Raw genomic sequence first — 13,919 nt, 5'->3', positions numbered from 1 at the left:
CATCCTCTGATGAATTTTTCCTGCTGATCACGCTCCACTGTCGATATTCTCCCTGACAATGCCCGATCAACCTTTCAACTTCCCACAATGCGTCATAATCTTCTGGTTTCTCATGCAGCAGGCAGACGAGCATGACCGCTGGTTGGAAAGTAAGGGTCTCCCAAAGCGCTTTCAGAGCTCCCAGGGTGAAGCGGAGCGTTACAAAGGATGGATATTCTGGACGTTTCTCAGGAGGCGCAATGCCCGTGAGATGAAAGATGTTTTTACTTCACAAGGATGGTCTGCCACGACCAAGTAAGTTTCCTCAACCTGCCCTCACGGATAATGCCATTGACAAGAAGAAGTGACCGTTGGTTTGGATATAAGCTCAAAGCTTGGGGTTGGCCGAGGCCACCCCAGGGCGAGCCACCGCAGATCCTGGAAGCCTTCTTTAAATTCCTTCTCGACCTCGTCCCCGCCACCGAGATCGCTTTGAATAGAGACGGTATTTACCTAACATTGCATACCAGTCTATTTACTAACACAGTGCCAATTAGATCCGAGACTTTCCGACTATATCAAAGTCGGCGGTTGGGCTATGTTACCTAGGGTCAATCTTGATCACGAACCTACTTTCCGTGACTTCGAAGATCAAGCCATTGCGCTTCTTGGTGGCAACCAAGCCTTGTTATCGCAAGAAACTGTGAACCCTTACGGGCCGGTGAATAGTTTTAGTCCAAGTCCTGGTCCAAGTCTGCCAGCCATTGCTCACCGATCTCTCAAACGACTACCACCGACCTCCCCAGAACCACCAGGCTTCACGAACGTACCCACTCCTGATCCCAATGCACCCAACCACCCTTCATATTCTCAGCAATCTGGAAAGCGGAAAACACAACCCAACGAAGTCTCAACCGCCATCAATCGTAGCAACCGACCCTTTGTGGCAAGTCAAGACACGGATCATCAGTCAACTTTGGGACACACTCATTCCGCACATAACCCAAGAGAATCAGCATTGAAGAACATCGCGCATGTTGGCTCTCAAGCGCTGAGCAATTTCCCATCCCATCCCCTGAGGCAGCTTCATCCTAGCCCGGATTATCGACGACACCAAAACATTTCACCATTAATAGCCCGCTCCAAGCTGCCGCAACGGTCGCAGTCCGAAGGAGCGCAGGGTGGTAGTACTCATCAGGCGGCACCTACTCCCAAGCGCCAAAAGGCGGACGCCTCCAGTCCCGCTTCCTTCGACGGTAGCATCGCAACTTCGAGCAGCGCTTGGAGCCCATACTCCCAATCATCTCCTTCCACCAGCATGACCTCGGGTACACCATTGCAAGCTTGGTCGGTGAGCTCATCTCCCACGCCCTATTCGCATGGAACCAGACCAGGAAAGGAGCGCTCGGCACTTGATATCGAGGGGGATACGGAAGTTCCCGATCGACCGTCACTAATGTCTCCTGGTGCCGTGGTGCAGTTAGAGCAGTTGGAAAGCGTTTCGGAAGCCTCCACATCAGATCGCCGTTCAATCACTTCACGACACACTCTTCCACGTCGAGCTCTTGCATATGCTGACCCGCCCATGGAAAGCCCAGACGATGAAGCTGGCGGTCACACTCGAGGTGTTGCGAGTATTGCCCATGAGGCTATTCAGGTGCAAGATGTACAAACCAACGATGCTCTTGTCGAGGCCGAGAAAGCAAGCAGCGATAGCGGATCTGATATCTCTAGTACGGCGACGACGGATGAAGACGGAGACTCGCTTCTCGACTGTGATGGAAGTCGTGCGAATGCGGACGACCATGAGTATATATTGGGTAAGTTGATGGTCGACGATTTGATTCGCCTGAGTTAGTGAATCAGAAACAAGGACACCTTCTCTAATGGCATGGGCAAGAGGGTGTATTTAAATATTGTGTATATACCATCTTCATATCGTGTCATCTACCTGCGGGATGTTTAACTTGGTGCCATTTGGCGGGAATGACATGCACCTTTATGCTTTGCACCATGCTCCACATTTTTTCTTCGTGCGTACACTACGTGTTTTCGGATACCTGATGAAAATCAGCACATTGGTAGGTGCGTCAGAGAAATGCACACATCGCTTGAGCTTATAAGATTATAGTTCATGTAATCTTTCCAGACTCAACAGCTACTCTCGCCTGCTGCATCTGCTCTTGATTTCGGCGGATTCGCAGACAATGAGTGCTCCAGACTCGAGGCAATGTGTCTCTATATTTAAGAAAATTCCGGCTGGTTGATCGCTTCTAGCTTGGAGCCTTGTACCCATTAACATCCGTGCCGATCACGGCTCTCAACGGCGGGTCCTTTGTGATCGCAAACTCGTACATCGCCTTGGCTCCTTTCGGAGGATCACCAGCCTGCGTCCCATTTCTCTCGTCCATTTCCTTCTTCGCATTAATGTGGCCGTATACGAATAGTGTGAAATGAATCATCATATAAAGTCACAAGGCCTACGGTGATATTTGTAAGATGGTTTTCGTACACCAAGTGGTTGCTCCCGCTCCCCGCTTTGGTGTTTCCGAAAGTTGAAATATCATCACCTGAAGTTCTCTTCTTATAGTCATGACCCTGCCATATCGTTGCCTGCTATTCTATTCTCCAAACATGTTTTTCAATTCCTGGAATTTAAATAGAGACGCACAGATGAATCGTGGGGATCGCAGTCAGGTCAGGAATCAAGTCGATGATGGAGATTACTGAACCCTATTGCTATGGGATAACTACCCTTACCGCGCAGCCGCAGCTTGGGCGTTATGCTACGGCCTTTGTTTACTAGGTAATGCACTCAATACCTTCCTTCAAGTCTTTCGCACGTGAGCCATTCAAAAGTACGACAAAATTCGCTCTATTTCTAATTAATATCTCAGGGCACAACTCGAGAGGTCCACTGCGCTAAAAGGTGAGAAGACAAGTACGGTCATTGACGAGGCTGTCTCGTCTGCATCCAAAACTTCCTCCCGGATTCTGGCCTGGCCCGCAATCCAGAGAGCGACGAAGAAAATACTTCCGTTAAAGATTCAGGCTTCGGGGATGCCTCTTCAAACGCCTCTTTTTGCTATCACATAGGCATTGCCCGGGCCTACCTTAAGCGCCAGAAAACCACAGCTGACAGTACTGAGTTTCAGGACTCTCATAATAGGAAAAGTAGTAACGTATAAATTACAAAATTGCCCTGATATTGGAAGAAATCTAACACTTGTACAGTCGTACTGTTACTGCAACACTCTGCTGGTATCGTTGACCCATCATGGATGCGCGAGCTGAACAGCTTGCAGCAAAACCTGTATAAGTGCCAATAGAAGCCCAGCACCCCCAATAACGATAACTGCCCAGAACGTGAGCCAACTTGCAGAGTCTCTCTTGTCTTTCCACAGCTGTTTCCAATCTCGCGGCTTCATATTAGACATTTGGTGGCTGAGAGTAGCTAGCCGACTGCGCAAAATCGGGAAGTCTCGTTTGAGCCGATAGAAGTCCCGCTCCTTGAAAAGCTCTGGAAATTGATGATCCTTATTAGAGCATAACTGTTGTAGTATTATGTCATCTGCGCTGTTTATCATCTCTTTGAACCCCCTCCTAGACTCCTTGTCTTGCCCAAACAACAGGCGGTAAGAAAGGAGAATTTCATGAAGAAACTGTGATATCTCAACTTCAGATGCCCATTGGGAATTGTCATCGTCTTGGGTAGCGCAACTACAAGTATTAGCCAACCGATGAGATATTCAAGATTAGAGATTACTTACTTGTATATCATGCTGCGCATGCCAGATTCTTCCAACAGTGATAAATTCGCCATGCAAAAGGATGGGTGCCGAAATATGTACAGTTTGTTCGTCGCTTTGTCGAATTCAAGGTGGGGTGCCATCACATCAACCCATTCGACATCAATCCTCGCAAAGCGGTGGAGAAGAGACACGTTGATCTCTTCTGGCCTGACGATATCGATCTTTTCGTATGCTTGTAGGTCCTCAGTATCTTCACTGACACATATATTTTCTTTAGGAAGCATGAGCCCGAATCCCAAGAGAAAATCAGAGAGCGGACGTTTAACCGTAGAATGGTCCTGCTTGAATTTCATGAAGGCCTGGCCAGTGTATCCGTCCATCACATCGGCGAGCGCCATTAGCTGCAATGGGCAGGTCCCCAAAGCCGGCTGGAAGAGCATAGTTTGCCATCCCAAAATGGCGAATGCAATCGATCTTGCAATGAGTCTCTCATCTTGATCCTTTCCGGACTTTACTAGGTCCCATCTCAGTAAATGCGAAGCCAGGTCATCAATGCTGGTCCCCGGGGCCGTTTGAAGCGCGACTTCCTTGAATATTTCGGGCAGTGATTGTACACAATCTGTGATCCATGGTGGAATAGCCTCGAACTGGGTCTCCAACCACTTCGGGTACCAGTCGATTGCATTGTCCAGTTTACCAGACAATAATTGAGAACAGGTGATTGTTTTTTCGCCACCAACCAAAGCGTAAAAGGCGATGTCGTCAGAAACAGTTGGCCCTGTGGGACTTCATATTAGCTGAGGTGCATGATAGGAAACTCAAATTGCAACATACGTTTGACCTCCTGTCCGGTGATAATTTCCCTTAGAGGCATCGTCCAAGAAGGCGCTGCGTCACATGCACGATTGAATCGTAGAATCATCATAACACCCAGGTGGAGGTTGGTCCTGCGTCTTATCAATGCCAACCAACCCCAGTTACCTTTGTGTAACTTCGTGTTTCAGGAAGTTCTCGAAAAATCCAAGAAGGAGCAAACATAATAGTTCATCTCTGTTTTGGGCCTATTCATCCAATGGAACCGCCTGCGTATTGATAGGCCTAGCGGACGCATGTTCCAGAGCACATATTGACCTGTTAGAGGTTCTGTTGAGTTGACTCAGCCATCTAAGGTTAAATGATGTGTAAATTATTTGGAGATGACATTCAAATATTAACTTTGGTTCTGCAAGCTCGAATAAAAGGGCGGATTAAGCGTTTGCGGAAAGTGTGTTGGAAAGAAGTAATGTGAAGCTGCTGGGAGCCTTTATGGCTAGTGAATTAAGAATAAGAGTACACCGAAGTTGAGATACCGATCCACCACCACATCAGTTATGCAGCAGCCCAAGGTCAGCGGGATGGGCGGTCGGACGCCCCTGTCGGAGTCCAGCGAGTTATATCGCTCCCTCAAGCGCCAGGATGAATGTGTGTAACATACAGCGGGGCACAGGCGCTTCACTAGCTTACAGCGTGGCTTATCACGAAGTGTCTCGCAGTCGCACCTGCAAGCCGAGTATGAATGTGAACAGGACCTCTTTCTCTCCCTCTTGATCCTAGATTGCAGCGGCTTGCTTTTCAACAGTGCCTCTAGTGCTCATCTGAAAGATTCTTCTAAGCCCATACCCGCCATTTCATCACTGTAGCTCTGCCGCTGTAGTTGTCGATTAACACAATGGGCTCCGCGGGGTAGGTCTTCAGTCAACGTGTGATCGCAGGGGACGGAGGGGACCTTGGTGTGAGCCTGCTAACGATCAAATTACAGCCGTCTGCCTTCGCAGCAACGCCCACTCCTATCCCAAGCCCTCGATCGATTCCACTCCGAATTGAAGAGCGATGACGAGGCAATTCTTGATGTTGATAATGTTGAGGAGCTGCTTGCCCAGGCGAAGGCTATGGGGCCTGCCTTCCCGGGCAGAAACAAGCTATCATCGTTCAAACGCCTTGAGTTAATCCTGCCACATATAAACGATTTCGCTGCAATCATAGCTGTTTGTAGCGGTGCTGATGCCAAAGCGACGGGTCTGGTATGGGGCAGCTTGAAAGTCGTCTTCATGGTAGCGCCTGCCTGATCCACGCCTTCGTCTAGCACAAAACTAATAGCACCTACGCAGTTAGCATCTCCCTCGAGCGACACTCTAGAAGACATTATCAATATGTTAGACGAATTAAGCCTGTCCCTTCCACGATTTCGCTCGTATGAAGAAAATCTACCAATAGATGACGCGCTCGAGTCTGCACTGATCGAAGTATACACGGAAATGACCTGTTTCTGTGCCCGCACAATTAACTTCTTCCGGAGCAACCCGCATCGTAAGCCATTGTGTTCACCCTCGGATCTGATGTTCAACTAGACTAATACTCTTCAGGCCCCTTGATCAAAATGAGCTGGCCAAAATTTAACAACGATTTCAATCAGACAATAAAGAGACTGAAAAAGCTATCCCGCGTCGTTGATACAAAAGCAGAAGAAGTGCGGCTACGAGAAGACCGCGAGAGGAATACAGAGCTGCTATCAGCAATGGAGCTTATGAAAAATACCAAGATTGCAGACGAGGTGCTGCCGTGCTATCTCATACCCTTCGGCGTGGATGAGCAATTTCATGGCAGGCTGGATATTTTGGAAAAGATCCAAAACGGATTACGCCATGAGAATGGGGCTTTAAAAGTCAGTGTATTATGGGGAATGGGCGGCGTCGGCAAAACGAAGATTGCTCTCCAATACGTGAACAAATCCAGACAAGACTTTGACGCGATTTTCTGGATTTCCGCAGATAACTCAATTAAACTTACGCAAGATTTCCTCGAAGCCTCCAAGAAACTGCATCTTTCCCCCAACGTAGAGGATGCGCAAGATGCGGTTGCAGCAATGTCCAAAGTGAAGACGTGGCTTTCTACCACCAGTAAGTAATTCTAAATGGTCGTTTTCTGGATAAATCCTGACGGAATAGATTGCCGATGGCTTGTCGTGTTTGACAATGCCGACGATCCAGATATCTTATCCAACGCTTGGCCAGGTGCTGCAACTGGATCTATCCTCATCACCTCAAGAGATTCGACTGCCGCATTTGGTACTTCTGCCGAGACTATTCATGTTCTCCCTTTCGATGAAAATACAAGTGTTGAAGCTTTTATTCGCCTCGTTGGCCGAGATCCCAGCTCCACCTCTGACAGACATGCTGCCAGGGAAATATCTCGAGCACTGGGTGGCCTACCTTTAGCAATTAATCAAATAAGTGGTTTTATCGTTCAGCAGAAGTTGGCTCTCAAAGACTTCTTACCACTGTATCACAAAAATGCTGCAAAGATCGATGCACGAAAGTTGAAGCGAGGGGACTACGGTCACACTCTTAGCACTGTTTGGGGACTTTCCTTGGCGCAATTATCCGGTATATCAAGTACTTTGCAAAAACTCCTCGCCTTCTTCGATCCCGATAAGATCCACGAGAGTGTGCTCCTAGAGGGTGGTGAGCATCTTGAGGACGAGAAATTTGGATTCCTTAGGGATGACATGGAGTATGCTTATCATTGAAATATCCACGAACATTGCTGACAGATCAAGTTTTCTGGATGCCAAAGAGCCTCTTCTTAAAGCCGCCTTGATTGATCGGTCCAGCGAGGCAGAATCTCTAGCAATTCATCGCTTGGTACAAGCAGCAGTGATGAGACGACTTACTGAGGAGGAGAAGATTGATTACTTTGATGTTGCAATCACGATCTTGAGCAATGGGTTTCCTAACACCTGGAACACGGTCACGAGCCACCAGTTTACGGCCTGGGCGAAATGCGAACTGTGCTTACCACACGTCAGTTTTCTAATTGAGAAGACTAAAAAGTATAGCTTAAAAGCTAGTGATCCGAAGATGTTCTTCGAACTCATTCTCCGATGTTGCTGGTATGTCCTCGTTTGTGCCCATGGCTTTATTCTTTGGACGCTAATGTGAGGATAGGTATCTCTACGAGCGAGAACACTATAGTGAGGCACGCCAATTTATGAAAACAGCTCTGGAGAATCTTGATGAGAAAGACTCTCTTATGTACGCGAGTGCCGCCATGCTTGACGGTCTGATTGAACTTGATACGAATAACATCTCCAAGGCACTTGACTCATTCCTTCTGGCTTTCAAGATCAGGCAGCCCCTTATGGATCTGGATGATCCTTTCATTGCGTCTAGCCTCAATGCTCTGTCAATTGCATATACAGAGCTCGGTGACTTCGGCAGAGCCGTAGAAACAGGTCAAAGAGCTATTGATATACGTCTTCGTACCAAAAGCGATCGAATCGGTAACTCGTATAGCAATATGGCAAGTACACTCATGCGAATGGGCAACGCAAATGAAGCCGAAGAAATGCTCAAGAGGTGTCCTTCTCTAAAAGACTTCACCGATGAAACTTTCTTGCAGACCGGCAACCCCCGTTTCTCTGGGTAAGTTCAAATACTAAGAGGCTTCGAAAAAGCGACTGATAGGCAGCAACAGGGACATGGTTCTACTGGCCCGAATCCGTTTGCAACAAGGTCGGCTTGATGATGCGTTACGTCTAAGTTCCAAGGCTCTTGGGTTCCGTCAAAAGCTCCTTGGAAGTCGATTCAAAGTATGCGACTCTCTCTATCAAGTCGCAAGCGTGCTTGAAATAAGGGGTGATCTTAGTTCCTCTATGTGAGTCGCTTCCTAAATTATGCGTAGCCTAATTCTTTTATATAAAAAAAACTGACTTTGGGACACAGTAATTTACTAGAAGAATCTGTGTCTATCGCCGAAGCCATTCCCGAAGCAAAAGGCTATGAAGCTAGAGCTCAGTTCAGGTTGTCTCGGCTTTATACGACGCTGGGCAATGAAGAAAAGTCTCAACGATTTGAGATTGCGGCGAAGAAAGCTCACGGCGAGATTTCTCACAATAATCTTGAGACCGATTTAACGGAGAAAGATTATGATAGCTTAGTACTTTGGATGCTGTGGTGAAAGAATCAGTGTGCTCAATAGAAATCTCAACCATGATTCACGCCTTCCTCGACATGAAGCCATACTTCGCGAAGGGACTGGAATCATCTGTATCAAAACCACGTGAGGTGAAAATTTCCATGTCATCTCCCAAGCCTAAGCGCGCATGTAAGCCACGTGGCAGACGGAGCCTGCTTTTGTGCCGCCAACATCCCCGCTTTCTACACGCCTTATTGACGTTCATTGCCCGCAAGATCGATCCCCATCGTCAAAGCCTCTGATTGAGGCCCCATGAGCTTATAATTCTCCTGGACTACTTCCAAAGGCGCCAGTTGGTCTCTTTTGACGAAGTTGGAGGACAATGGCGCAAAACGACCCTGTGGCCATCAACAAGTCACCGGAAGTGTCTCGACTAGATATCCAAAAAGCTTTCACAAGCTTGACACCTAGGGAGAAACTCTACGCTCACCACTCAGCCAGGTACATTTGCTTTTGGTGGCCCCCCCGTAGACCGTGCTGATCGATCTGACTTTCTTTCTAGAGCTGCATGGAGCTGTGCACCGATCATCTTAAACCAGACTTCTCCTGAGTCGATCTCAATCTTCCAATTCATTTTGGAAATCTACAAATCATGTGAAGGAAACTGGCCAGAGCTTGCCTCCGGTGTAGGAATTGAAATTGAGGAATTGCGGCGATTCCTTGACTATGCTGCAGTATTTCTCGGTAATATCGGCAACTACTTTGTAAGTTATTCCACCTTCACCTTTTCGCTAGTCTAAAAATGTGCATCCTAGGGCCAAGGGGATCAGAAATTCGTTCCTGATGTGTCGGAAAGTGCTCTCCAGAAGCTGTCTCAATGTTCTGCGGTTGCCGGTAGCCTGTACGAGAAGATCGAACGGCCTCTGAGGGCAAGCCTACCGCTAACCCTCGGATTCCCAAGCGATGTTGCTCAAAGTTCATATTATCCAGGAGATCTTCGCATTTCTCGAGAAGAAATTTCCGAAGTGTCAAACATACTCACAAAATTAGGGATTGATCCGGAGAATACGCGCCTTCGCAAATCGATTGTGGGCCAGAATTCTTACTTCGATGTTCTGCAAAGCTCCGTTGAAGAAGACAGCCACCCGCAAGTGGTATACGAAAATTCTGACTTACTCATCCGTCTTGTCCGAGGCGGTCATAAGTCGGAGCTATCTCTTGTTTGCCGCTACCTAGAACATGCAAAAGAGAGCGCAGCGAACCCGCTTCAAGAATCTTTCATTGCTGAATACCAGCACAGTTTCACTACTGGGCACATGGAGAGCTACAAGAACTCCCAACGCAAATGGGTCAAGGATATCATGCCATCTGTTGAGGTATTCTTCGGCTTTATCGAGCCGTATCGTGACCCTTTTGGCGTCAGGGCGGAATTCGAAGGGCTTGTTGGAATCGTCAACCAACAAGAGACAGGAAATCTTACTGCTCTAGTCAAGAAGTCTTCGGTGTTTATACGACGGCTCCCATGGGCCGAAAATCATATTGAAAATGACGGAAAAGGACCTTTTGAGAAGGAACTGTTTGAGAGTCCTGATTTCACTAGCTTGCACAGTAAGCGTTTGTCGTTTCTTGCTGGAATTTCAAGAGCTGACGGAAGCACAGCATTAGCTTACTGCTCAAGCATCATCTTTCCTGGCAAAAATCTCCCTAATGTGAGACCTCATACCCCACTATTTCTGGTTAGCTGAGACATATGACAGTACAATGATATCCGGCAAGACGATGGCTTCAAAAATGTAATGACCACCAATACCATGACAGCGACAAATTCGAAATCTGAAGCTATGGCTAGCTGCCTGGATCCCTCTGAAGTAGCAACATTTCTCAAGCATAGAGAGCCCGCGTTCTATCTATGGGTTGTCTTTCACGAGCTTCTTGGTCATGGGACTGGTAAGCTTCTAGTTGAGAACCAATCCAGCGGGTTCAACTTCGACCCAAAGAATGCTCCCATCAACCCACTAACTGGATATCCTATCGATTCTTGGTATAAACATGGGCAAACTTGGACTGGCCTCTTTGGTGACATTGCCACTACAGTCGATGAATGCCGCGCAGAGTGTGTCGGAGCTTATTTCTTGAGTGACATGGAGCTTCTAGCCATGTTTGGGTACACCGACGACACTGAAATTACGGGTAGAGATTGTAAGTCACCTTGTTTCAAGGAGGTCCTCTCACTGACCTCTTATAGTGGAATACAGCATGTACATGCAGCTTGGCGTTGCGGGACTTCGGGCGCTTGAGAATTACAACCTCGAGGATCATGTATGTCTACCTCGACACGCCAACACGCTTCAGCTAACATCCGCAGAAATGGGGGCAAGCACACAGTAGGGTACTTTCCCCTTTTCTAAACATTAGCAAGATCAAGTACTCATGTATTAAAGGCACATTTTGCAATGTTCAAGTGTCTCCTGGCGGCTGGCGGCGACTTCCTTACAGTCACACACGATAAAATTTCAGAAAAACTAACCGTGTCCATTGATCAAACCAAGATCTCTACCCACGGTAAGCCTGCAATTGCAAGCCTCATGCTCAAATTGCATATTTGGAGATGTACTGCAGATGTAAAAAGGTGTAGGGAGTACTATGTACACCTCACAGAACCAACTGGTGTCTACCTGGAGTGGAGACAGATAATGCTAGCGAAGCAGACAGCGAAGCAAGTCTTTGTGCAACCGAACACATTCATCAGTGGCGGAGAGGTCTTCTTGAAAGTGTATGAGCCTACAGTGGAAGGGATGATACAGAGTTGGGCTGAGCGAATGAGGATGATAAGAGAGGAGACGGAGGAATAGCTAATGCATCTGGTTATTGGAGGCTCTGTAGGTACAATACATTGGCACTTGCTTTCTCTTCTCATGCACGGCTATCGCTGAGGCCCGACAAGCCAGGCTTGGCAATGATACCTAATTTCGGGTATTGATCCGTATTAATACCAGAATCGTAAGGTATCAATAAGGTTACTATCAATACCAGAATCGATTCTAAGCGAGAATCGAGGACCCCCTGTCTAACCCCTTTAACTACGATTTTTATTATACTTATTACCTTTAATTAAAAAAGCAAATATAGCGTTATAATTAGGAACATCGCTTTAATAGTTTTAGATATCTTTATAAATTTTTTTTAAGGACTTTAAAAAAGTCGACTTTTTTGGTGTTCCTTACCCCTCGCTAGCTGTCCGACCCCTCTTGCGATGTAAAGTACCTTTATATATACAGTACCCCCCCCCCTGTTCATATGTTAGTTTGCCACTGGCGCCTTGGCAGCCGCTTTATCGTTGCTATGTGATTTCCTTCCGGTTGCCTAGGACTAGAGGATATAAATAATAAGCTAAAAGCGGTAAGATTATCAAAACAATGGCGGTTGGGCCAGCTTTATTGACATCACTGCTTGCTTCCCCGCTCTACTATTGCTATGTGGCTTCTTAAATGATGTAATAGAAGTAAAAGAGAGTATAATCGATAGTAATAACTGCGTCAATAATGTGATATTCCCTCTTAATGGGTGAGCGATCTCTGAATCCCCTCAGTTATGACGGAGAAGTGTGTACGGAGTAAAAATCAGGTGATTTTTGATACCTATAGAATCGTCTATATAAATGGTACGTCCACAGCTCATTTTCCTACTAATTATCCATTCTATTTACCTTCAAAAATGGACTTGCAGGACATTCTCGATAATACAGTTCCTGAAACTGTCTTCCATGCGATTGAGGAAGACGTAGAACTAGTGGATTTATCCGCTAGTTCTCCTACCTCTCCCTCTCTAACCCCTCCACCCACTCCAACCCCTCCACCCTTAACCCCTCCTGCTCAGATCTTTGATATAGAGCGCGAAATCGACTTGAATCTTGCCGTACGCCCTCATAGCGGATACTGGTCGGTGCTTACTCCATTGTACGGTCTTCCGATTATCGAAGAAGACGAGGATATTGAATCCAATGGTGGTGAAGGTCCTTCCTCTCAAGAGCCTCCTTCTCAAACGCTTACACTCCCCTTTGGGGAGATTTCCTCAGACTCTGAAGACGAAATCGAGGAGATTCCACGTCCTTTTACTCCACACGAACCTCCAGAAGAGACAGTGCTTGCCGCACGCCTTCGCCAGGTAGCACAAGACCTTGAATCGCTCGATAATCCTCTTCCCTATACTCGTGCTCCTGGTCCTCGACTCCAGGGCATTCAACGACGAAATGAGGAGTGGGCAAGGGCTAATCCTCTCGATCGCGATGACCGAATTAGGGTCGATTTGATGTACAAGCTGGGGTTTACAGACAGCGAGATTGTAAAGGAGTTTAAGGAGAAGAAGTGGACGATTCGTCAAGTTCAACATGCACGAGCACAACCACATACCCCTCGTTCTCGATGTAATTTCCGAGGCCCTGTCCTTTGCACAGAGTATCGCAAGAAGCTTGTCCGTTGGATACAGGAATCGCCATCGTACCGGCTTGTCAAATGGGAGGATATACCTGGACGTTTGGACTTGGGGATACCATATGGTATAAAGGCTATTAAAGCTGCGATGGATACAGAGGGGTATGGGAGGAGAGTCTTACGAATTCGTCCTCCTATTTCTGATAAGGTTCGCCGCGATCGACTCGCATTTGCTTGGGTACATATCACATGGACTTGGATTAATTGGTTTCGCTATCTTTGGAGTGATGAGACCTGGGTAACTGGAGGATCATACGGAAGGGTATGGGTTACTCGTCTTATTGGTCAGAACGAGGAGTGGCATCGCGATACGATTACATAAAGGCATAGGAAGAAGCCTGGGTGGATGGCTTGGGGGTGCTTTGCTGGGACACTGAAAGGGCCACTCGTGATATGGGAGAAGGAATGGGGCATAATTAATGCTGTACGTACTTCTGATTTTGACTTGAGGCTATACTAATTAACCTAGTCATCCTATAGGGCTCATATACTCCCAGTTATTGGGCAGTGGATGGAGCAGAACTCTCACCTGGAGTGGACGTTCATGCAAGACAACGCTCCTGCCCATAATGCTCGTCAAACGAAGGCAGCATTCGCTAATATAGGTATAATTCCACTAGCCTGGCCTGCCCTCTCACCAGATCTCAATCCTATTGAGCATGTGTAGAAGTGGATGAAGGACTGGTTGGAAAAGGAGCGTCCTTTGGCTACTAAGCAGGAGCTAAAAACAGCTGTGAGGGAGGCT

At 47.2% G+C, this 13,919-nt stretch overlaps 5 protein-coding genes across 5 annotated transcripts; 4 read left to right on the top strand and 1 right to left on the bottom strand.

Moving 5' to 3' along the window:
• Nucleotides 1–58: 58 nt before the first annotated feature.
• K444DRAFT_625409 (uncharacterized protein) lies at nt 59–1,837 on the top strand (the record flags this gene model as incomplete). Its single annotated transcript, XM_024882523.1, has 3 exons — nt 59–294; nt 339–484; nt 537–1,837. 3 exons carry the CDS (start codon nt 59–61, stop codon nt 1,835–1,837), a joined length of 1,683 nt encoding a protein of 560 aa, XP_024741674.1.
• Nucleotides 1,838–3,179: 1,342 nt separating this feature from the next.
• On the bottom strand, nt 3,180–4,653 carry K444DRAFT_659986 (uncharacterized protein; the record flags this gene model as incomplete). Its single annotated transcript, XM_024886416.1, has 3 exons — nt 3,180–3,699; nt 3,750–4,509; nt 4,566–4,653. 3 exons carry the CDS (start codon nt 4,651–4,653, stop codon nt 3,255–3,257), a joined length of 1,293 nt encoding a protein of 430 aa, XP_024741673.1. The 3' UTR covers nt 3,180–3,254.
• A 635-nt stretch (nt 4,654–5,288) lies between these two features.
• K444DRAFT_608443 (TPR-like protein) lies at nt 5,289–8,770 on the top strand. The gene is made up of 9 exons (XM_024879389.1): nt 5,289–5,453; nt 5,530–5,821; nt 5,879–6,077; nt 6,134–6,667; nt 6,716–7,280; nt 7,327–7,659; nt 7,715–8,191; nt 8,244–8,423; nt 8,492–8,770. Exons 1-9 carry the CDS (start codon nt 5,440–5,442, stop codon nt 8,724–8,726), a joined length of 2,829 nt encoding a protein of 942 aa, XP_024741672.1. The 5' UTR covers nt 5,289–5,439; the 3' UTR covers nt 8,727–8,770.
• Nucleotides 8,771–8,921: 151 nt separating this feature from the next.
• Nucleotides 8,922–11,605, top strand: K444DRAFT_582215 (dipeptidyl peptidase III). Its single transcript, XM_024877782.1, has 8 exons — nt 8,922–9,185; nt 9,247–9,448; nt 9,500–10,292; nt 10,344–10,393; nt 10,442–10,883; nt 10,930–11,003; nt 11,050–11,073; nt 11,126–11,605. Exons 1-8 carry the CDS (start codon nt 9,067–9,069, stop codon nt 11,534–11,536), a joined length of 2,115 nt encoding a protein of 704 aa, XP_024741671.1. The 5' UTR covers nt 8,922–9,066; the 3' UTR covers nt 11,537–11,605.
• A 428-nt stretch (nt 11,606–12,033) lies between these two features.
• On the top strand, nt 12,034–13,815 carry K444DRAFT_205403 (uncharacterized protein). The gene is made up of 2 exons (XM_024871036.1): nt 12,034–13,598; nt 13,655–13,815. The coding sequence occupies exon 1, from the start codon at nt 12,276–12,278 to the stop codon at nt 13,494–13,496; it is 1,221 nt and encodes a 406-aa protein (XP_024741670.1). The 5' UTR covers nt 12,034–12,275; the 3' UTR covers nt 13,497–13,598; nt 13,655–13,815.
• Nucleotides 13,816–13,919: the final 104 nt, after the last annotated feature.

The sequence above is a fragment of the Hyaloscypha bicolor genome (assembly GCF_002865645.1).
Source record: "Hyaloscypha bicolor E unplaced genomic scaffold K444scaffold_17, whole genome shotgun sequence".
Taxonomy (NCBI): Eukaryota; Fungi; Ascomycota; class Leotiomycetes; order Helotiales; family Hyaloscyphaceae; genus Hyaloscypha; species Hyaloscypha bicolor.
Note: the sequence above shows the minus strand (reverse complement) of the source record. Positions and strands in the feature narration are given on the sequence as shown.